Source organism: Helicoverpa zea, chromosome 29 (assembly GCF_022581195.2).
Source record: "Helicoverpa zea isolate HzStark_Cry1AcR chromosome 29, ilHelZeax1.1, whole genome shotgun sequence".
Classification (NCBI taxonomy): domain Eukaryota; kingdom Metazoa; phylum Arthropoda; class Insecta; order Lepidoptera; family Noctuidae; genus Helicoverpa; species Helicoverpa zea.
In genome coordinates, this window is record NC_061480.1 from 6,393,716 (window position 1) to 6,418,566 (window position 24,851).

General features: G+C 38.2%; 1 protein-coding gene across 1 annotated transcript; it reads right to left on the reverse strand.

The window, feature by feature from the left end:
* Positions 1 to 22,739: 22,739 nt before the first annotated feature.
* LOC124644040 (ADP,ATP carrier protein) lies at positions 22,740 to 24,740 on the reverse strand. The gene has a single exon (XM_047183222.1). It carries the CDS (start codon positions 24,489 to 24,491, stop codon positions 23,589 to 23,591), a length of 903 nt encoding a protein of 300 aa, XP_047039178.1. The 5' UTR covers positions 24,492 to 24,740; the 3' UTR covers positions 22,740 to 23,588.
* Between the last annotated feature and the right edge of the window lie 111 nt (positions 24,741 to 24,851).

Consider the following 24,851-nt stretch of genomic DNA (forward strand, 5'->3'; position numbering starts at 1 on the left):
TCAAAGTCCATGGTGTATTTTTGTAGAATAAATGAAAACAAAAAAATGTGTCAAGTCTCAAGTTTGATATATTTTTGTCACTTTTCGACGAGTTCCCGCCATTGCGAAATGTCAATTTATATTTGTCACTTTCATGTTTTTTTTACGTCATCAAGCGCCTGGGCAACACTAGTGCGACAAAAAATGATTATTTTAAATCACGTGCTGTTAAATATAGATCAATGCTGGCGAACTTTTACATAATTTGTAGTAAGTATGTGTTATGCGTAGGTAGACACGTACCTACATAGGTGTGTAGATTAATAGTTTCCAAGTTCATCTCATCTTTAAGGAACCACATTTTATCAACTGTCAGCCGCTTTTTATTTTATTTTATTTATACCTTTAACTCAGGCAACTAAAGCCCATAAAAAATACATTACAAAAATATAAAAAATACTTAAACTAATACATAAGGCTGTAACAATAAAAATACAATACTATAATATTTAACTTAAGATGCTATACATACATACGAAATAACAAAGTAAATAAAAACTACTGCACACGAATTATCGGCGTCGTGTTACGCTGACTAGTGTCACGTAGCCGGCCACGAAACCGGCGGAACACAACACCTTTCGGCCAAAGGTCCTTAAGGAACCTGTCGAGATCGCTCGTCGGAACACGCACCACAAACGAATTGAAGTTCATGTTGTGACGCGGCTCCAACCTCTCGACCCTCAAGGTCCATTTGGTCTTTGACGTGAGTGAATGCGTAAGTGCCATCAGACAGTTTTTTCGCTAATCTAATTTTAGTTCGAATGCAAACTTAGATCATCTAACTAACTGGACACCATATCGTCGTGGCTTGCCTATGCTAAGGTTACGAAAGCGCCGAGACTTCCGATCATGGCAATTCCGGATAGTTATACGCTCTATGAATGCAAGTTATATTTTTTCGTATTTACTCTAGAGAAACAAGCAGTCTAGTAGATACGACATGCACATTAAATTGATGTTTTTTGTTCTGTTTTGATAGTAAATAACAAGCGTAAAGTTCATAGACTTCTGACCATTGCTGACATTTTAGATGGTCGTAATTCTGAAACGTCACAATCTTAGCTAATTGAAGACTGTGTTAATTTAGTTGACGCTAAAATAACGATGAAACTTGTCTTCATAATAAATAATGGCTTCATGATTCTAACTCATTTTGACTTATTAAAAAAATCTAGCAATTCTTTATGATCTGTGTGAATTTGTACAAGCATAAAAATCTATTGAGGAATGCCACAAGGCTTATTTATTTTTATAAGTTACTTGTCAACATCAAATGTTAATTTGATAAAGGTACCTTTGTGGATGCAGGTACTTACTAAAACCCATCATGTTCCTTCTGGAGCCCTTTATGTACCATCGCCACGGTAACTCGCGCGAACAATCCCGCAGCCCCGGCAGGCTTCGATCCCGCTAGGTTTACCGTTAATTCCGTTTCAAAAGGAAAGTAAAGACATTTTAATTTTCACGGGAAAGATAGCTAGGTATTTATTGATAGCAGGATGTAGGATCTAGCTACTACATCTTTACACAATCTGAGACAGACCCAAGCAGCAAAATAGTCGAGTAAGAATTTGTTTACTTAGCCTTTAATTGTATAAGAGCCGAGTAACCGTTCTTAAAACACTCATTTATCGTATGATAGCGGTAATCTCGACTATTTGGCAACATTTGCTAATGTGTGCTTTATGGACGTTGAATAAACGTTTACAGCACTATGTTTTAGCACTTTTACTCCACCTTTTAGCAGATGCTGAATTAAAGTGTCTAAAATACTCGTTACTCGAGCGTTTGATCTATAGCAGTCTTATAATAGCTGCAGAATAGCTGATTCGCTGAATTGGGTGCTTTTATACAGCCACTACTCAGCTCTCTTTTATGTTTCTATAAGAGCTCTATAAACGTAATCAAAATGCTTATGGCAAGATTGCTGCTGTTACTGCACACTTATAGATTACCTCGTATAAAAGCTTTTATACGATATTTACTCAGCTTAAAGTAGAATTGTAAAGTTCTGAGAAACAGTAACACCACAAGTCCGTCCATTGTGAATTTCCAAGCGCGAGTCCGAGTACTTTAAGTGGTTCCGTAGACTCAAGTAACAATAATTTACAATTTAAATGACGACGGACAACATTAAGAACTAGGGCCGAGTCATACAAGTGATGTTGGAATAAGTTCAGATATTAAATGTACTGAAATCAGTTCTGATTCAGAAAGCAGTGAAAATGACAGTGTCGAAGATAATAATTTTCAGATGAATTTAAGAGAATGGGCTCTTCAATTAAATATATCTCTTGCGACATTTAGACACCTGGCAACTGTTTTAAATAAACGCCTGCCACATGTTCTCCCTAAAGATCCACAAACCTTATTGACTGATTTTCTTCGGTTTGACTTATCGTTTTTGCTAAGGCCACATCCGTTAAATTTATCTGATAGTTTCCTTCCAAGCCCGTCCCAATTTTTCAAAAAAATAATCTTAATTAAAATGATTTTTTTGGTCTCGTACCAATAAGCGAACCCTAAATCCTGTTATCATGGCGATACCTTGTGCTATAAATGTGGTGACCAACACTCTTACTCGACTTTTAATCGAATAAGTTCGCTGTAATTACAACTGGATTACCAATATGGCCACAGCATTTAATATAATTAATTAAAATATATTTAATTTATTAAATTAGTCGTCCAATTTAAGAAAATAGACAGCGCATGAATGTTTATGTAAAAATGCCTTTGGGTTTAACAATAAAGCTTGTTGCGCATGATGTTTTGAAGTAGCGACATGAACAGTAAAAATAAACATATTGATTGCTAAAAACTTAATATAAATGTAATATATTATTCCTTTTTCTTAGCCTTTGAAATGTAGTTTACAAATAATGATTTGACTTTGTAATAAATTAGGTAAGAGCCTCCGTAAGATCATTAACAGCACTTATTGGTCGAGTAAAAGCATTTTATCTGCTGTTATAGAACTAAAATGGCGAATAAAAGCAATTCGGCTTCGCTATTATAGCACAATTTACCTGTATAATAGCAAATCGAATGCGTTTATTGAACTAAATATCCCATATACCACTTTTACTCAAATCTTACCGCATGTTTTAGTTGCTTACTCAGCGCTTATTCCACTTTAATAGGACTTTAGTCTGAATAATTTGCGCCTTTTTCGCGTTGAGTAAACGTTTCGAGCATTTTTACTCGACTGTTTTTAGGACTTTTATTGAACTTAAAGGCGAAAATAGAACGTGCCCTCGACCATTATAGCACGTCTATTTGCTGCTTGGGGATAGTTGTATCTTATCACATTATGCACGTGAGTGAGAATGACGTGAAAAGAAAGGCTCAGTTTATGTCATTTAGGTATCTATTAATAATATGTACATACTTGCTCCAATTATTATCCGGAGTTCCATACTGCACACTGATACTCAGCTGCATCCGGTGAGACTGAATGCCAACCTATTAGTCGGGAAAAGGCTATGCAAGAACACTATTAATTGTCAAGTTCATCAGCAAATGCTGTGCAAAGTGACGTTTAGCCAATTAAAATCTCTGTCCATCTTCCCTTTACTTTTTGATTTGGGCTTCCAGGGGTTGCATCCTCAAAATAACTACACGCCTTGTCCCAAAAGGAAGAATGCTCCCTTTTTACACTCGAAGTACATAGGTACGTCAATATAATATGTCTGTGGCCAACCATCCCGGTCTTCGACAGTCCACATCCATCCACTGCCAGCCACCATCTTCAAATTCGCAAGTCTACCACGCCGAACGACGTCTTATAAAACGTTTGCCTAAAAACTTGGACAGAAGACCCAGAATCTTCTAGCTTTCCCCCTAAAAAAGTATCTCCCAAAGGACCTTCACTAGTAACAAATAGCAATCGCACTTGAAACGCAACAAGATGTCAAGAACAGCTCCCGGCGTTACATAAGAAAGGGCAAGTCGAATTGTGTCCCGTATTAGCTGCGCTCGCGCCGATTGGACGAGCGCCAACTATTCTACGCGGAGCCACAGTTCATAAGTAGCTCAAGGGCAAACACCGGGTCAAACTCGAAATTTAAAATAAAAGGAGTTAGTTGCGTAAGTTCTGGTCTCGTCAGGAGATGGTACCGGTCTGAAGTTGGCTACTAGAGACTGCGGAACAGTCTATGTATGCACAAAACACTCCACTGCTCATACCCGATACATAAAATAGCTAACTGAACTGGCTACTTAACTAGCGCTGTAAATAAGCGTGATGTCAGTAGGAGCCAACTTCAGGAAAAGTTCGCACCTCCCATCCCAGCCGATGCGGCAGGGGACGTTGAAGATACCATGGGCGCTGGATGTTGAGAGACGATTCCCGACCACAGGCATTCCCCAAATATCATAATGTGTTGCTGGGGAGTTTTTTGCGCCGCTTCTTTTTCCCAGCAAAAACACATAGGAAGTGGTGAAGGGTGGGTTTGCCAGTATTCGACCATCCAGTGGCAAATGATCATGTCGCTCATCAAATGATGCTCGTTGTGAGTCATAGCCTAGCCCTCTCCCAATGATGTTGAAGTCGGCTTCCAGTTTAACCGGATGCAGTTGAATAGGTACCAATGTGCAGAGCAACTTGTCTATTACCTCTTCAATCAGTTCACCATCTTCTTCAATGCTTGTGATCTTTATAAAAAATTAGGGTTTTTATGTGCAGTGGTGGGTAGAGTCGTGGTGGCCTAATGGGTAAAGAACCAACCTCTCGAGTATGTGGTGTGGGTTCCAGGTCAGACAAGTACCAATGCAACTTTTCTAAGTTTGTATTGTACTTTCTAAGTACCTATAACTTGGACACCAATGGCTGACAAAAAGGTAAAGGAAAACATCTTGAGGAAACCTGGACTATATAGTCTGAAATCACCAACCCGCATTGAGCAAGCGTGGTGATTAAAGCTCAATCCTTCTCCGTGTGAGCGGAGGCCGCAGCCCAGTCATGGGACGATAAAAGGCTGTAACAGTAGGTAACAGTATGTTTGGTGAACAAGCAAATCAGGAGCAGTTTCATCAAGTAGTACCTTCGCCAAATTGTGTTATCAAGGGAGTGGAGTCAATTAACTTAAGTAATTCCTATATGTAATCTAGTAAAATATAAGCAAACAATGACCTCGTATCGCCTAATCACCATTATCGTTTTCAGTTGTTTTTCAGAAATGAATAAGGCCCTTGATTGGAATTAGAACCTGTAAAACTGTAAAACATTGACTTCTCTTATTTCCGTGCTTCAAACAGCCGGAATGGCTTTTTGTAACCTTATTAAGAAAGCCATAGGTAACCATTCTGGCCGTAAGTATGAGTCCACTCTTAGAACTATGCAGAACAACGCAAAATAGAATTTAAGAAGGTTTTAGTATTCTTTCTCTATCTATGTATTTTGTTTAAGCAAGAGATGGAGATGTGGAAGTGTGCCCGCTTGGATAATAAATAAAATGCTTGACGACACGACACTAAAGTTATTATGCACGCGACACCTTACCTACTATACCTAACTATGCACTTGCATAGCTACGTACTTACGTAGGTATGTGTGTGTCCCTACAGAGATTGAACGAGCATCCTTAATTTGGTCTATCTAAACCGTATTTTGTACGCAATCTATCAATTTAAAACACTCGGTAACTGGTTCACTAACACGCCAAAACATTTTTACACTGACAACTGAACAAACAACGAAATAATCATTTAAGTTGTCATTCACGCGTCGCGTTACCAAGTCGTGTTGGCCTTCACAGCTCATCTCTCGTTACGAAGAATTTTTCTCGTCACGTCTGGCAGCCTTAGAGAGTCTTATCTACAGGAACCGCCTTGAACACAAAATAAAATGCGGAAAACGCGGCCAATTTACAAGCGGGAAGCCAGGCCGAGCTAGCCCGAAGAATTGCATAACTGAAGTGGCATTAGCCAGACGCCAGAGCACATAGCTCGCAAAACTGATGGCAGATGGAGTAGGGAAGTTCTCGAGTATCGACCACGGCTCGGAAGACGCAGCAGCCCCATAACTAGATAAAATTGTGATAGCTTTTTTTTTTAACGACGTCAAAAATCATCAAATGACCCTTCCCGCTGTGGGTTAGCAGCGGCGAAGGAGTGTCAGACTCTTACTGACTAAAAACCGTCGTGTTCCGTCGTAGGCCTTTTATGTACCAGGGCCGCGGTACGGTAACTCTTTCAAACAATCCCGCACACTCATTCTTTTCGACAACGCACGTACATACAAGTACTTTTGCCAGAGAAAAAGGTACGGTATGGCGTCTACGGTTGGTTAGCTTATCTTAGATATCAGCTGGTGTTGGCTTCCGTCACCAATGTTTGCCATATTTTGACGAAGGTGTGCTTGTTACCTGGATTTTGTTGGCGCCAATATTGGCCACGATTTACCGTACCTTACTACCTAGTGATTATAGTGAAGAGGCGAGTCTATAGGAAGCCCTGATTAGACTTCGTATCACAAAACCTAAGTTTTTTGGAATTCGGTATTTTGAAAATCGTTTCTTTTTGCTGAGCCTTAGAAGGTAAAACACATACCTACTAGTTTGGAGGAAAACTGTTGAAAGCTTAATAAAATACACATTTAATTTGATATCTACAAAACAAAAGCACTTTCGCTGCAAAGGTGAAACATAAAATTCCTCATAAAATAATTATTGACACACAACACAGAATTATTGCAACTTCACATAGGGACACATAGGAGCTACCCTGTATTGTATGTATTGGTTTGAGAGATAGGCACACATATTTTTGAAAATTGAGATTTGGATATTTGACGCCTGTAAGTGTGCTATTATGGACCTCGCCTTTCTCAACAATGTTCTATTTTCAAAACGATTTGAGAAGCGTCGCCATTTTCGCAAACACGCTCCTTTTGCGAACTCTTATCACGTTTTTAACCACAAAAATACCCATTCAATCTAGGATATTCCTTACTATCTACAATTTCATCAAATCTAGGTGTTTTTCAAGGAAAACTACGCTGATCGGCATAGTTATGTAACATCTTCATTCTGACCATCGATCTGCGCGGTAACCTCTGACAAGAGCAAATGCAAATGCAGTAAAACTTGTAAAACTTGTAAATGCAGTAAAACGTTAAAATATTACTGCGTTTTTGATGAAACAGGTGAAGAACAGAAAAGAGATTTTATAGGAAGATATTCCCAAATACCTACATTTATTGATCATTAATGGTAGATACCTACTCAATACTCAATTCTTTATTAGCATTCCATATGTTATAGATACCTACAGATGGTATTGTTTATAGTCTAGAAACACAATACCCTATAGGGCACAGCTTAAAGAAGAGTTAATACAAATGTTATCTATGTGAGCTACGGATTTCAATAACCGAGCTATCCTTTGTTTTGAGATTGGAGATTGTATGTTATACGTAGGGCTGCCATCTCGAATTTCGCCAATACCCGGACATACATTAAAAAAACCCGGACATTTGGCGTAAATCGCATTTCTTCCCCGAACGAGTACGATTTTTTTAAACAAAATAATACCTAATTTGTAATCCATTTACTATTAACCTATACATACTTAAATTAAATGAGGTGCTTCGTTACATGAAAAGTGTCCGGGTTTTCCCCGGACACTTTTCATGTAATTTTTTTTCTTCTTGAAACCCCGCCCGGACGGCCCCCGGACGGCCTCCAAACGAGGACAAATCCGGGGAAACCCGGACGGATGGCAGCCCTAGTTATACGGAGCTAATGTCAAAATTCTATACCCAGATCGCAAATCAACGCATAGGCTACAGAAAGCCACCGTACGTAGTGGGTACGGTATCGTTAGTTTATAAAAGTAGGTTGGTTGGTTTAACCTTGACCTTCTTTAAACTAAAAACAACGGAACAATTCAACGGAAATTCAGCTTTTCAGCTGAAAATTGAACAAATATGAATGGGGAGATATCGCAACTGCCTATTATATGATTTTTTTTGTTTTTTAATATCAAAGAGAAAAATACCATCAGTGACCATCAATGCATAATTAACTCACTTTATATAATTACTGAACTCGTCTCAAAATAACCACGATTTTTATTCGCAAAACCACAGATTAATTATTAGTAGTTAGGTACTACTTAAAATTGATAAAATTAAGCAATCATTATTAACTTAATTGCTAGTTAATCGATCTTTTTGCTGCTGTTCTGTATCTATTATGAAAGAGACAGATGAACGTGAGAAAATAATAACGTAGAGCTCATTGTGGCGAGTAACAGTGGCCGAGTTGTCAACAGCATTTTCACTCTAACGGATTTGATTAACCTTTATGGTCGATAAACTCGTGTCGCTGTTACTAGCCAAGTATTAGTGTGTAACCTATGGCCACGACCTTTGCCACTTGACAATTCCTTTACAGGCACAAACATCATCATCTATCTAGCATTTCCCAACTATGTTGGGGTCGGCTTCCAGTCTATCCGAATGCAGCTGAATTCCAGTTTTCCATGTAGCGACTGCACATCCGACCTCATTATTGAGTAAGTAAACCATCAGCTGTTCCCTGAAGTTTTGTACGTAACCCAGTAAACTGACGTAACGTGGAAAATCAATAGTGTTGCGTGATGGTATGTGACGTAACAGGTAAGAGGAGGGGATGGCCGGGAGTAACTGGGACATTGTGGTAGGTAATAAAACAATTAAATCCTACTTATGTAATTACTATATACGTGAAAGAAGTGGGTTCGGATGTTTGTGCCTCAATAGCACTTTTACTGAGCTGAACCATTATCTATACATTATAAATATTTAGACATGTCTCTATGTTTATTGCCCTAAAACAGCTCGATGCATTTTGATTAAACTTGGCAGGAATAAAGCTTTACCTAAATACAATCTATGTTCGCCAACCACACTAGCATTTAATTCGCAAATGCAGACAAAACTGTATAATCTATTTGGCAAATACGACCGACCCCACATTTAGACATACTATCGAGGATTTAACAAAAAGTATTTGCTATACTGTAGCCAGTCATGCTGCCAAGAAAACTGAATAGGTATGGATTTTTATCTTACGTAACGCTTCCAGTCTGAATGCTTGAGAGGGTTGACGACCTTTGACATTTCGTGAGGAGGAAATATGATTCATAAGTTATACCAGGTATTTATCAAAATTACGATTTTTAAAAGTGAAATTAAGCGTTGCAAATTTATTTAATTTAGTAACTTTTCAGGTATAATTAATTAAATCAATATGTTGTAGTCGTAAATCCTGAAAATCAGGATAAAATCTTGACAAAGCCTAAAGTCACAAAGTAAAAATATTATTCGGTTACTAACTTTTGCTGAGGTTTCACCGAACTTTTTACACCCGGATAAAAAATCTTAATGCCAATTATTATATTTGCTAAAATCCAACGAACGAGTAAAAAAAATACAAAAAGAAAATTACCTACTTACACTTTACCTGCTAACCAATGTACATATTTTTTTAAATAATTTGATAATTTCGTAGGTCTCCGAAACTACGAGGCTACGGTTCATGGCTATGCACGTAGCCACGTAGCCTATTGAGTAACGTAGTACGTAGCTGGCTAGGCCGTAAGAGTGGGGCTGTGAGATTGTTCGCGCGAGTTACCGCGGCCCTGGTACACTGTGGGCTCCAGAAGGAACATGGTGGGTTTTAGTCAGTAAGAGTCTGACACTCCCTCTCGCTGCACCCACAGCGGGAGGGGGGTCGTTTGATGATTCCTATCCAAAAAAAGGCCAATAAAATAAATCCAATTACTAGTTTTTTTTTGTGTATTTCATTTATTCAATAGTAGCACCCGCTTCCTGTGGGAACTATTACCCGTACCCGGATAAAATATAGCCTATCTCACTCTGGGATAGTGTGGCTTCCCAACAGTGGAAGAATTTTCCAACTCGAGTCAATAGTTTCAGAGCCTTTCGGGCACAAAAAAATCTTTATAGTATAGACGTATATTATGTAGTAGGTTATATAATGTATGTACGGTGTAACTACCTTGTTTTCTTTATCTATTCGCCTCGACTTCACCTTGCGGAAACTGTAGGCTAGAGATATTTATAGAAATAATAGACATTTTATTGCCTTCAACATTCAACTGTTTCATTGATCAATGCGAGTTTTATGCACATTGTTTGCCGTGACGGTTTTATAGCAAAATTGAATGAACTGAGTTATTAAACTACTGTTTAGTTTTTCTTCATAAATGCGAAAGTTCGTCCGTCTGTCCGGCTTTCAGCCAAAACTTCTGAAGGTTGAACTAAAGAAAATGAAAAAAAGAAAAAAATGGCAGGTGTAGAGCCCAAGAAAGTTCTTGGATACTTGTTATCCGGGTTCAAGAAGTACTTAGTGTCGTCGGAACTCGGGTGGAACCAAGGGGAACAACCAGTAAGAAATAAAATCATAGGTAACTTTTGACACCAAACAAAACCATCACCATCACCATCACCATTTGACCATCCCTTTTAATCCATGCCTCGTTGGTAAATATTTTTTGTTTGCTGAGCTGCTAAATATTAAGTTAACTATCAGTTTATGACGTATATTTCCATATCCTTTCAAATTGAGGCCACATGCAAGCGCATGCGTCATCTCGGTACAGTTACTGGGAAATACCCCCAGCATCTGGTTAATTGGAATTACCTACAATCTACATGCCATTTTGGACTTTGATTCTACGTGATTACTGTAACTCCTAATGGAAGTTCTCACACCCGGTCAAAAAACTGCTACTTTCCTTTGGGTAATCCTACTGCGTTTAAAAGCTGTTCACTAGTTTACTTCTTAGGTATTTGAATTCAAGATGCAAAATTCCTTCGTCCTGATATTGAATCGAAGAAAAAATAATTATAAACCAGGCTAAACCGTATTTTCTTAATATTCCTTCCTCAATCTTTAAAATTCAAAGAAGGAAAATCCATTCTCTAATATTAGAGGTCAAAACTAAGTAAATGCATTAACTCTGTTTCTCGCGCTTTCATGTCAATAATACATAACCAATTTAAATGGATAAAAACGACATAGGCTAGGATAGTCTGAGAATTTCACGGAAAGCGGGTAGAACCGCAGGGAACAGTTAGTCAATATAAGAACAAATTATTTTTTCCTTCTGAATGACGCATAAGCCAACGACCTTCCGCCATGTTTTTTTAGCAGTCTATGCGTAAAGAGGTAATTACATAATTGCATAGATACTTCATGGTACAGACTGCCAAAAGATTGTCGCATTGCGGACTATCATACTTACCTATATATAGGTCATATCTTTTCTCAGTTAATAGGTACGGTTATAAAAGTGATTATTTAACGTTTTTTATCAGTTACTCGCGTATTATCATCGACCTTGACGTAGCGGATGATAATTTTTCGTCATGTTCGAAGATAATTTTATTAACATGACGACAGGTCGTGAAATTCCGAATTTATTAATCGCATTCATTCAATTTTCTTGCCTAGTATAGTTTATACTAATACAATAAAGAGTATTTTTTTCTGTTCGTATCCTAAAGGCTCCGAAAGTAAAGAACCAATTCGAAAAATTCTTTCATCGTTGTAAAACAGACTATATTTTAGCCCGGTATTGGAAGAAGTTCCACGGGAAGCGGATGAAAACGTTGGTTCTTAAATATTACCTGTATAAAGTTGGCTATTTATTCCGTATGCGTAAGGCGTGAAATAGCTGACTTCAGAGTGGAAAAATAATGCAATGAGCTGTGGTATAGTTTAGTAGATTTTGGCTATTGTTAATTCATTAGTAGCTAACTTCAGAATGGTAGGTATAATTATATGACCAGGGCTGTAATTGTCCAACTGCTCGATAAAAGTCTGCTCATTCTATCTTCACAACACCCGTTCCATTGAGTTTCTCTACCTAGATATCTTCTTTACTTAGATATATAAAATAGTCCAAATATGTTGTTCGTATCAATAAAGTTAATCTCCATTTGGCAGTCGATACGGAATCGCTATTGATCGCTTGTGATTGCGTAACCGTTTCCGCAGAAGATCGCAAACGCTTGAAAAATATTTTATGTTTTGTCTGTTTGTCGAACTATCTTCAGTTTACATGTAGAAAAAAAACACACTTAGGATGTATATTGATGTATACTTTTCTTTCTCTCAGAATTTAAGGCATAGATTTTATAGAAAACCTATCTCTATTTAGGTACCTAATTTACTTAGCTAGCTAATATTATAAGCATCGAAATAATATATTTAAATGCGATTGCGGGAAGTGTTTCCCTCGAGACACATGTAAATCGCGCCAAACAGTTAATAAAATCATACTCAATTGGTTTAAGGTAGGTACTCCGTAGAAAATCCTTTTTGATATAAAAATAGGTATCACACTATCACCGCTCTATGTTATTTTGTAGCTACTAAAATGGAAACCTAAATAAATCTAGGTAGCACGTAGTATTAGGTCGACCGACGTGAATCGATCCGTTACCCAGGGTCGTGGCCCTTTAGCCCCACGAGTTAACCACAGATAGTAAATACTACAAGGTAGGTATACAAACTCTTTGTGTGTTTTAATTGTAAGAAGAACCTAGTTAAGATGATGTTCATTTCATTCAACTTCTTTTTAAACGGTAATTTAAATATAACAATTACCGCTCGAAAACTTCTTATTGAAATTGTTTATGAAAGAATTTCTGTTTTTTACGCTAAAACTATGCTAAACACTGAGAAAGAATGAATACTCTTGTCATAAAATTCTAGCCCTAGTTCGGGTCTAAACATACATTCAGAAAAAATTTTGCTGCTTAATTAAATAAAAGTTGCTAATTCTTTTTCTACAGCTTGGTAAATGGCAAAATTGGTTTCCTTTTTAGTTACATGGTCGAAGTAGTACGAAACAGATAGTTTTCTTCAAATGTCTCTTGACAGCGATGATGATTGATTAAATACTCATTATAAACTAGCTTCTGCCCGCGACTTCGTACGCGGTTCCTGTCCCTTGTGCCAGAGACTACAGGGTCAGCAAAATCATGTAAGTACATATCTGTATTGTTTCAAACCCAACAGTTTTTGTTCGTAGATTTGTGGGCTGTCCTTCACTCGAGCAGAGGTAAAGTAGTTTAGGATTTAACTGGTATTATCCTCTTTGGTAAAATCGTGCGCCTTATGTAACAAGCTTTGAATAAAATAATGATAGAACACTTCCTTTTGAATTATTTCTGATGTTGGTCTAGATTCTCAGTTTTTTTTTTGAGAAATACCTATCTGTAAGCCTCGTTGTTACCTTAACTATCTCTCGTAACCCGTATGACAAAAGGCCTACCTAATTTTACTCCGACAAGTTTTATCAAAATCTGATCAGTGAGTTTTATAAACATGAAAGACTTATAAACGTATCCACCCAATATCTACGGTTAGGAACATAGGAGTGGGTACCTATTAATCACTTACCTACTCAGAGTCATTTAATGGTTACTTAAGCCATTCATTATTAGTGAAGGATTTGTATGACATTCCGTCACTAAAGAGTGAGTTAAGTAATCATTAAATGTCTCTGAGTGGGGAGGTAAGTTCAAAAATTAGGTAACAATTTTGTAAGCTCAACAAACCTTCGTTAAAAATATCAGGTACGTTCTTAATCAAAAGGTTAGAACTAAAAACAACCGTCTGTCTATTCTGAAGCAATGTCAGACGTAGCCGACAATCAGCTGTTCGCACAAACTCGGCCTGAGATAAAAATACCCTGTCAGTGTCAGGTACGTCGTCTTTATCTGTAGTCTACACTTAGAGCGTTCAACCACCCGGAAGCGCTTTAAGTACAAATGTCAATAGATGCAAAAAAGATCTACCAGTTTACGCGCTGGTGAGACAAGGCAAAAAATTATAGTTATAGCTTATGAGTCAAGTTCACACATGTATTTTCAATTATTATAAACACATACACACACACACACACACGACGAAATAAACACTTCTTCACAAGTAAATCTCTTCTTCAATCTTGACACACACGTGTACCTAAAGACCAGCACATGAAGTTACATATTCCTTCTGAGCAACAATCAGACTTTCGTTCTAAGATTTTCATCAACATTATCTGTAATATATACCTAGGGTTTAATATTGATTCGGAAAATTTTACAGATTGGACTAAGTAGCTCGATTTGCTGGTGTCTGTATATGAGTATGAGCGGCGCTGTCGCTCTACATAAGGAAAGGAAGGACGACAATAGCTGTTCCGGTTGGCTTAATTCTCTAAGAGACAGGCACGTTCCCTTTATCTGTTGTCTCATTGATATTGTATGATAGAATGTGAAAAATCTCGACTATCCATCATTCAAGGATTATTAGCTACTAGCTTCCGCCACCTACACGTTCCGCGAACTACATACGCTGCGCGCACCCGGCTTAAAAGGCAGCCTTACCTTTCCTTGATAAATGGGCTATCTAATATTGAAATATTTTTTCAAACCGAGCCGGTAGTTCCTGACCTAAGATTGGTGCGTTCAAGCAAAAAACAAACTCTTCAGCTTTGTAATGTTTGTATAGATTACCCGACTTTCAAATTAAGTGTAGAAAATTATGTAAAAGTTTCAGAGGAACTCTTGGCTAATTAAAAGTAACAGCCGCATGGGTCTAGCAATGTATAACAACTGACATCCAGTCTAGAAACGACCCAAGAGTAAAAAGATGGGTTGAGGAGGTCAGATAGGCAGTCGCTACTTGTAAACTTGGAGACATAGTTGGGAAAAGACTGGGCAGATAATGCCTAGTCTAGTGATGTCGTAATTCCGGCATTAGATTCTCAGACATAACTTGCAACAGTATCGAGTCACGTTTCTTCTTATCTTAGCTGTCTAGTTAATTGTTATCAAATCCCTGAACAAATTCCATAGAATATTCTTAGATAACACACTGACTCTAGTAAGGTAGATTATTTTATAACCTAAAGTTATGACATGATTACCATTTTTCATTTGATATTATTCAATGAAATTTTAAGAGAAAAAAATAGTTACAGCCTTTTGCACTTACGAATTCATGGCCGGTGTCTATAAAGCACCCTTGAATATCTGTTAATTTTAAAGGGAAAATCCATCCACTATCTGTTCATTTACCAAAATAGGCTACCACAGGGTGCAACAATTCCACAAGGCAATTATAGTTCGGCCATTCAGAGAATGCGTTCCTGACACGTCGCGATTGAACTGACGACGTAATAACATTCATTGATTATTGATATAATAATGTTGTTTTAATGCTCCTCAATTGTTAAAACGGTAAACAACCAGCAAAAATATTTTTATCGTAACTGCAACGCCATTGCAAAGTTACGTCGTCAGTTCAATCGCGACGTGTCAGGAACGCATTCTCTGAATGGCCGAACTATAAATTCATATCTAGGGCATGATGTTTTACGTAAATATTTATTTTCCTGTTACGTTTTCCTCGCCAAGTCTAACCATTGTCTTGTCAAAAATAAAACGACAGAATTATTATGCAAGCTAAAACGTCGAAAGATTGTCCCATTGACGAAATTTTTAGGCCGAAACGTTTATTTATAAAGGTGCCATTGTAAGAAAAATATGGTTTAAATTGTCACAAATGGAAATTTCGTGACGTTTTCTAATGAGACTTATTGAAAAAAACTGAAAAAAACCGAAACATCGTTGACATTGGCATCGACGAATCATTGCCAAGAATAGAATAGAAAAAATTTGTTTACAGGAACCAAGTGTTTTCCATAATTTCAAAAATGTCATCAAACGGTAAAAAAAAACAAAATGTAGAGGCTTACGTCACTACGTCACTAAAGTTCGGCCATTCAGAGAATGCGTTCCTGACACGTCGCGATTGAACTGACGACGTAACTTTGCAATGGCGTTGCAGTTACGATAAAAATATTTTTGCTGGTTGTTTACCGTTTTAACAATTGAGGAGCATTAAAACAACATTATTATATCAATAATCAATGAATGTAGTTACGTCGTCAGTTCAATCGCGACGTGTCAGGAACGCATTCTCTGAATGGCCGAACTATAGCTACGGCAGAAAGAGCGAAGTCCGCAACGTTTATGTAATGTGTTACGCGACTTTAGGAAGTCGGAATCGACTTACAAGTAAGTATCGTGATCTCTTTGGAATAGATCATGTGTTTGAAAGTCGTAAGAGATTGCAATATTTTCTATGCTAATAGATATTATATTGAGGAGACCTGTGTTTGTTTGTAAAGGCGAAACTACTGAAATTATTTGAAAAATTCTCTGTTAGAAAGTTGCACTATCCCCGAGTGACATAAGCTATATTTTGTCTAGGAACGGTTCCTCCTGGACGCGGTGAAACCGCAAGAAACAACTTAGCAATGTCTAGTAGGGGTAGGTCTTACTGAATCGATACTTAGCCATATCTTACGGTGAGTTGCATTGCACCATTTAACTATAACGATAACCGAACCATTTTCAGTTGTCAAATCGATTTGACCAATGGGCGGCAAGTGCACGGCTGGTTATCGTTTGGTTATCGTTATAGTTAAATGGTGCAATTCAGCTTTAGACAATAAAGTTGAATACTCAGCTACAATTCATTGAAGCAATATAGACGAGTTTCTTGGCACAGCGAAGCTTAGCCCATAGTGCTTACCATGGAAATAAGAGCTTTAACGATCTAACTGGAAAACAGTCTAGGGGAATAGAGTTTATAAATAAGTACGCAGAGAGTTGCCAGCCAAATAAAAATAATGTAACATTTTATATGACGTTTCACAATAGGATCTTGCAAGGCAAATATTCATTTTATTTAGGAACTAAAACGTAGGCCTAATAATTTATTTATCATGGCAACAGCTGGCTAACTATATCTGGGGGTTTCCCGTATATGTTATCGTAGCAATGTACGTTAGTCCTGTTACTGTATGTTTCACATAACTTTTAAATCCAGGATCTATAATTCCGTCATCCATATCCGGGTAACCCATCTCTTTAAAATAAGCACATACGCCGATTAAACGTACTTTATCCTTCATTGGCTAACACAAAACGTCGCTTGCCAGAAAAAAAGTACTTTATCCTTCTTCTTATTTTAAATTCCACTGACTAATGGCAAAGGAAAACATTGAGGGTCTTGCAAAAAGCCCTGTACAAGGAGGCCGGTAACTTAGCAAGTACAATTGGGTTTTCGAGCAATATTTTCCTTGTTTCACAATGCTTTGAAATTGCTGTTTTTTTGGATGTTAAATATTTATTGCAATTACTTTTATTACAACGGTAGCTAAGCACGATAAACTGTTGGTTCCGGCTACCATTAGAACATGTTTGGCAGTCGTTACGGGTAGTCAGAATCCAGAAATTCTGACAACCAGTCTTGCCTAGGGTAGGGCTGCCATCTCGAATTTCACCAAACCCGGACATTTGACGTAAATCTCATTTTTTCCCCGGACGGGTACTCTTACACGGAATGAAGTTAGTGTTTTGTATCATAATGCCGATAAATACGTAAATACAGTAAGGTACTTTCTTACATGAAGTGTCCGGGTTTTCCCCGGACGCTTCTTGAAAACCCGCCCGGACGTCCCCCGGACGGGGTCAAAACGAGGACAAATCCGGGGAAACCCGGACGGATGGCAGCCCTAGCCTAGGGTAACTGAGTTAAGGAAGTCAGATAGGCAGTCGCTCCTTCTATGTAAAACATTGGTACTCAGCTGCATCCGATTAGACTGGAATTCTGGAAGCCAACCCCAACATAGTAAGGAAAAGGCTAGGCAGGTGATGACTCTTATTACAACGGTCGCTGTGATAAATCTTTGACCTTTCTTGTTAATTGGTAAAATTCCTACAGCAGTAATTAATAATTTGCGTACGGAATCTCCTAAAGGAAGTTTTATTTGTCACCTTTTCGATCAACGGCAGCAATGACATTGCACGTGCCGCGATAAAAAGCACGAGGAAGTCTATGCCCCGCTACATGAATGGCGCCAAATCGCTTTTAAATTTAGAACATCAGTTGCACATCGTTTAACTAAACGCTGACCTTGGGCTAAAATGTAATTTATTAAAGAAATAATTTAATTAGACCTTTGTTTTCTTAGGTACAAAAAAAAATCATGCAGGTTCCCACTATTCTATCTCTTTGTGGATTTTGCATCTAGTAATTGGTTAAACCCGCGATAACACCGGATGCGGAGTTCTCTCAATTCTCTCATCTCTCCTGTAAGTGTTAGGTAAGTTTTTACCATATGCAATGCAGGCCTAAAATTTGCAAATCGCAGTGAAGTTACTTATATAAAAACATAACAAAATATTCCGACGAATTGAGATCCTCCGTTTTGGGAAGTTGTTTAAAAAAACAACCGTTAGCACAGTCCAGCTGTCATTACCTGGCCATGACAGATGGGTCATGACGTCACATAGGGCAATGAACACAAGCAAGATCAAGGCCGTTCCCAATATTCTAACTATCCGTTGATTTCCTTACTAGAGATAGAATTTTTTACATTAGCCCCCGTACAAGTTATGTCAAATTCCTCACTTTAGTAAGTAGTAACTTAGATTCTTCCTCTTCTAATGACCATTTGCGTCTCTTGGTAAATCCTAAATGTTCCTAATCCTTCTGCAATAAAAACACCTGAAATCCAAGAGGATTTCTCTTTTTGATCTATATTGACGTCGCATTTCTATCAAATACTTAATACAATGTAGTTAGTTAAACATAAGTATATGGATGAGCAAAGACTATTATAAACTTAGGTACTTTTTAGCAATAAGTAATGAATTGTCTTATATCACGCTGATATAAATGTAGTTATCCGATATTGTTTCCAAGTAGCACCACACCCACGCCACGTCATAATTATTATTAGATCGCCGGACTTAACACAAAGAACAAACTTACAAACAATATTCAGCAGATTGCATTATTCCTAATCTTACAATGGAGAACGAACCCTTTTTCTAAACCATACAACATAAGTAAACTCCAAAGAAAAATACACCTTAACTTTACCGTCATAAGTCTGATATTCATTTGCATTCTTTGTCAGGAATCTTCCATCTGCCATCTACGTACGGACGAAAAAGGATACCTTGATAGAATCGGTTAACACCGGATTGCGGGAGTGCAAGCCGTGTCGCCCGATCTAACCAACACTGGAATTCGGCTGAACAATCACCAAGTTATTCCGACAGACGGATGAATGGAGAACTAAATTGTAATGTACTGGATTTGACACTTAATCGTGTCGTTGACCTTACTACTAGCGCCGCCGTGAAGTGCAAATTTAAATTGGGCGGAAGTCGTTGAACATTTTTTACATTAGGTATGAATTGTTCAGTTTTTATGTTGCCTATAAAGCATCACTCAGGTACTCTCCCTTACTAGACTTAATGTGACTTAATGCTGTGTCATGGTAGATATTAGTTTTCATGATGTAGTGGTTTCAGAATACCGACGGAAAGATATTTTTGATGATATTTAGGTAGGCGAGGCGATGATAACAATTCCTATCATGACGTGATACTTTTTTCCAGTTAATAAATAATTCGCATTTTTATAACTAGATAGGTATGTAGAAAAACCTACAATAAAATGTGTAACGTCGTTTTGTAATGCTGCAAGCACAGGCAACTTCACATACTGCCTAGTAACAACCTTTGATTGTTAAGTCACCATTTTATAAACTAGGCATAAAGCCATTAGTTTAGTCCCGTCCGGTATTATCTAAATCTAAATGCCGAACCGCGAATTAGGAACTCATGGCTGATTTACATTGAGTCAGTAACTGACGTCAGTCCACTGACAAGTCAGTGCTGACCCGGCACTGCCATCGTGTAAATTGATTTGAAGTCAGTACAGTACTACTGACGAAACACTGACACTACACTGACTTCGTGTAAATAGCACGCGTCAGTTTTCGGCGCCTACACTGACGTCAGTTACTGACTCAATGTAAATCAGCCTTCACTTCTAGCACTGACCTAGAAAAAAATATTAAATCAATACTTGGTCCGATCATTATGTCCAAGTAGAACTGTAGAATGTAGTAAAAGATTAAACAAAAGATCCGAGATAATCTGCATTCTCCTTATTTTAGATAATAGTAGTAAGGTTCAAAGTCCAATGATTTTTTACTGATATTGTGTAATATCTTGTGATAAGAAAATACAATAAGTAACCTTAATTTACAACACAGTACTTAGTTGAAAAAATGGTTGAAAATGCATTTTTTCCAAATACTTTAAATGTCAATGAATTAAAGATGGCCACGAAAAATTCGAATCAAAATGGCGCCAACGCCACCCATTAGATTCCGAGACGCTATTAAAGTCACCATTTCTTTATCGGAACACGTGCTACTCATTACACGCGTAAAACGATGAATCAGTACCTAGTTAATAAGTCTACTGCGTTTAGCCGGTCTGCAATTTAGCTACATACTTTGCCGGTCGTTCTACACATTGGATTTTGAACTTGACCTTTTCGCAAATTAGGTCGAATTTAGTTTGTCTTTCGCACTAACTGCCATGTAACTCCGACGGTTTACTGGCGTTTTATTGATTTATGAGTTTTATAACGTTGTTTTTCCTTTCAGCTGATTTTATTTCAGGTAAATAGTAAAATGATGAATGATGATAGATGTATTTGTGTACATACCTGTACCTACTTACCTTTCGTTTGTACAAAAAATATCTTTAGGTTATGTGAGAAGCTATAAAATTTTAAAAAATGCCTAAATACATAACTCTTCATTTATTATTAAGAAAACTGATCATTAAATTATACTATTGTACCTTTTATTTGCGTTTTATTTCCCCTTTTCTTGATTGACGGCGATAGCCGATACCGTTAACATTGAATTAAACCTAACCTAAAAATTAAAATTCGCTCGTGCCGTGCACTCAACTTGACCATCATTGTTATTTCCACTTTATTTTAAGTTATAATTACAATCTATTGTTCAAAAGAGCTCTTGTTAATTACCATTCATTAAAAAGTAACTTCTTTTTTTGAAAAATAAGACCAAATAAAATATCTATTGATTGGTCGATTAGGAAACATCCATGTCTGTTGCCTGTAGCCAAAACTGTTAAGATAACGAACCTACTTATCCTTGAACTTAGTTCTGAGAATATTAAGTGGAAACTTACGTAATCCCGACGTTGCTAGTCATCCGAATAATACAAGACTTACTAATTTATAGCGGATTTCAATACTCGATCCAACCGGCGTTTCTCGTTAGAATTTCGGCATTAGCTTCATATAATTTACGTCAAGTATCCATCTCTCTAATCCAGAAAAATGGATCGGTTATTGTAATCGCAATTAGGGAACTTTGAACCTAATTACGGATATACTTACTCCTTTAACTACCTAGCTATCTGAGTCTCATCTATCCATTCACGACCGTGCTATCGCGATCGTAGCATTTCTTCATTTATCAGCCGGTCACCATACCTAGTCGTGATACTTACGTAAGATAACGTTACGTCAGCTAATTTTGACGTTGTACACGTCAATACAGTTTTGTATGTACTGTAATAATTTACAGAGACAAAATTAGCCCAGATCTTTATGATAATGTTATCAATTTGTGGTTTACAACATGGGATCTTTCTTTAAAGGATTTTTAGTTATCCTAATATGGTTAATGGTCTTTTTAATTTTCCTCCCATATTATTTAATTGATCTATTATAGGACCATTATCAATAAAGATCTTGTTCGAGTTTTTTTACTTGATATATCAGTTAAGAATTTAGAATCATTTTGCCTGATGTCTGTCTAGTCCAGTGGTTCTTAACCGGTGGTCCGCGGACCACTGGTGGTCCCTGGAGGCATTCCAAGTGGTCCGCGAAGCTTAGCTTCGCGACGTTGCTATACGTTATCTAACTTAATTTTTATCGACTTATAACTGCGAGTGGGGGTTTTCGCATGGACGTATATCGGGTGTACCGTACCTAGTAATTTGTAATTTTGGTTTTGAGTCTTAAAAAATAATTAAAATTTCGAGCTCGCTTCGCTCGCGTATTCAGAAACTGTATCCCTTTATTTTTGCATTTGTCAACAAACAAAAAGTTAAGTACGTTTGGGCTAAATTTTACGTAATATTTGGTTGAAGTCCGATAAAAATTTCGCGCTCGCTTCGCTCGCGTATTCAGAAACTATTTGTCCTTATTTTTGCATTTGTCAACAAACGAAAAGTTAAGTACGTTTGGGCTACATTTTACGTAATATTTGGTTTAAGTCCGATAAAAATTTCGCGCTCGCTTCGCTCGCGCATTTGAAAACTACATAGGCAAGTTTTTCTTTATTTGCATTTGCTTACCTACACATCTGCCGATATGCGTTTAGCTTTGAGTAGACCTGACCCAAAAATTCAGTTTTTTTTTGCATAAATAATAAAGAAATGAGTACTAATTTAGGTAAACCGATGACGTGGTCCCCGGCAAGACAAACTTTAGTCAAAGTGGTCCCTCATGTCAAAAAGGTTAAGAACCACTGGTCTAGTCATATGAGTAACATGGAGTCCTTACTTCTTGGGCCAAATTATGTAGGTTTGCACTTTTATTTAATTACACTTCAGGTGGCATTGCAAATGGGAGGTAATTGAGACTGAGCACTTAGTAACAATGAGTGAATTAAAACCTCTTTGGACAAAAACATTAAAAAAAATATGCAGGTGTTCTATATGTGAATTTCTGACCATAGGTAAAGTATGTACAATAAAAGGCAAGGAGTATTTATTTAACATTTAATTTTCTAGAATAATAATCACTCGTAGCACAAGTTTTTCACACCAAAAAACTTATACCGAGCTAGAAAGATGTTGGGCAGGACCAGTTGTCTCGTTGAGCCTGCTCAGTAACAATCAATGTTACATAATGTTGTTGCACATGTGGATTTAACTACATTGCATAGCACTTTTTAAAAGTGAACTAAAATTAAATTCCTACTAGGTCACCATGCACACTTTATAGCACATATACATACTGCATTGTTACATAACAGCTCTCAATCACATGAGTTTGGATTCCACAGCTTTTAACATGATTTTTCACAGCGTTTTGCATCTATCACTTAGTTACATAGTACAAGGTCTCACTCCCAATGCCACATAGGTTAAGTATTGATTAAATAACCACTTATTTTCACAATATTCACTACATGAATGTCTATTCCAACATATTAGATTATATTTAAGTGTTAGACATGAACTAGATGAGGTACATATCAACCTTGGCCTCAAACATTGAACGAAATGAGGTTACATAACACACACTGGCTGAATGAGTGATGATCACAGGCAAAATAATTTAAATTTAGAATATTGTTAAGTCAATACAAGATGTACAATATGAGAATGTTATGCAACTGTGTCAGCTAGGTGTAGCCAAGCATTATGTAATACCTAATATTTTCAATAAAACAAAATACATGTTGGAATTGGTGTATAACGCTTTTATTTAACTAAAATAAGTTACTAGGTTAATTCCGCGTCTAATAATACATGATTTAAGGGAGTGGCTATCTGTGGTGATTCGGAATCACAATTAATTGTAATTATGGTAACAATTCTTACATTAGATTTAGAGAAGCTTCTTGATCTCATCGTATAACACAAGCACGAAGGCGCCTCCAGTTCCTCTGAGGACGTTGGAGAAGGCTCCCTTGAAGAAGGCGCCGGTTCCCTCGGTCTTGGCGATGGTGGCCCAGCAGTGGATGGTGCTTCTGTAGAGGATGTCGCCCTTGGCGCGGCCAGACTGCATCATCATGCGCCTACGGACCGTGTCGAAGGGATACGAGATGATACCGGCGACGGTGGTGACAGTCTGCGCGATGGCCCAGCTGATGACGAGCGGTGTGTTCTTGGGGTCGGGCAGCATGCCACGGGCGGTGTCGTAGAATCCGAAGTAGGAGGCACGGTAGATGATGATGCCCTGCACGGACACGCCGAAGCCTCTGTAGAGACCAGTCAGACCGTCGGACTTGAAGATCTTGCCCAGACAGTCGCCGAGACCCTTGAATTCACGCTGGCCGTCGCCTTTGCCGACGTCGGCGGCGAGACGGGTACGGGCGAAGTCGAGCGGGTACACGAAGCAGAGGGAGGTCGCTCCGGCGGCACCACCGGAGGCGAGGTTACCCGCGAAGTAGCGCCAGAACTGGGTGTTCTTGTCGACGCCTCCGAGGAACACCTGCTTGTACTTGTCCTTGAAGGCGAAGTTCAGCGCCTGGGTGGGGAAGTACCTGATGACGTTGGCGAGGTTACCACGCCAGAAGGACAGGGGACCCTGCTCCTTGGGAATGCGGACGAAGGCATCGATGATACCCTTGTAGCGCTGGTCGGCGGAGATCTGTTTGCTGACGTGCTGGACCTGGAGCAGCAGCTTGACACGCTCGATGGGTGCCACGGCAGTCTTGGAGACCGCGGCGGAGATACCGCCAGCGAGGAAATCTTTCGCGAACGCGACCGGATCAGCGAGGTTCGACATTTTGTTCGATTAGGTGGGTGCTCACTTGGTAATTACCTCGCGGGTCGAGGTGGAATCTAGGTTCACACACGGAATGGAATAAAATCACGAAACACGAACCCCTGAATTTTAAATCAGGAGATTTAGAGTAATTTCGTGATCTCGGGAGCACAGGGGGTAGGTGTGTGCCTTTTTTGAAATTCGATCGATCACGTTCTCTCGTAGTTCTGCCCGGAGGAGCGGCGCAAAAGAAGGAAGGAAGGGGCAGATGTTGCCAACCTCACAAAAAAGCACCACGAGGTCAGGGTGGCCATTGCAATTGACAAAATTTACACTGATTTCTAAAAATAAACTAGGCGTTATTTATTTCTTGAACCGCAA

What these genes read in the sequence shown, in the direction of transcription:
- LOC124644040 (XM_047183222.1), bottom strand. Translation starts at nt 24,491, where the DNA reads ATGTCGAACCTCGCTGATCCGGTCGCGTTCGCGAAAGATTTCCTCGCT.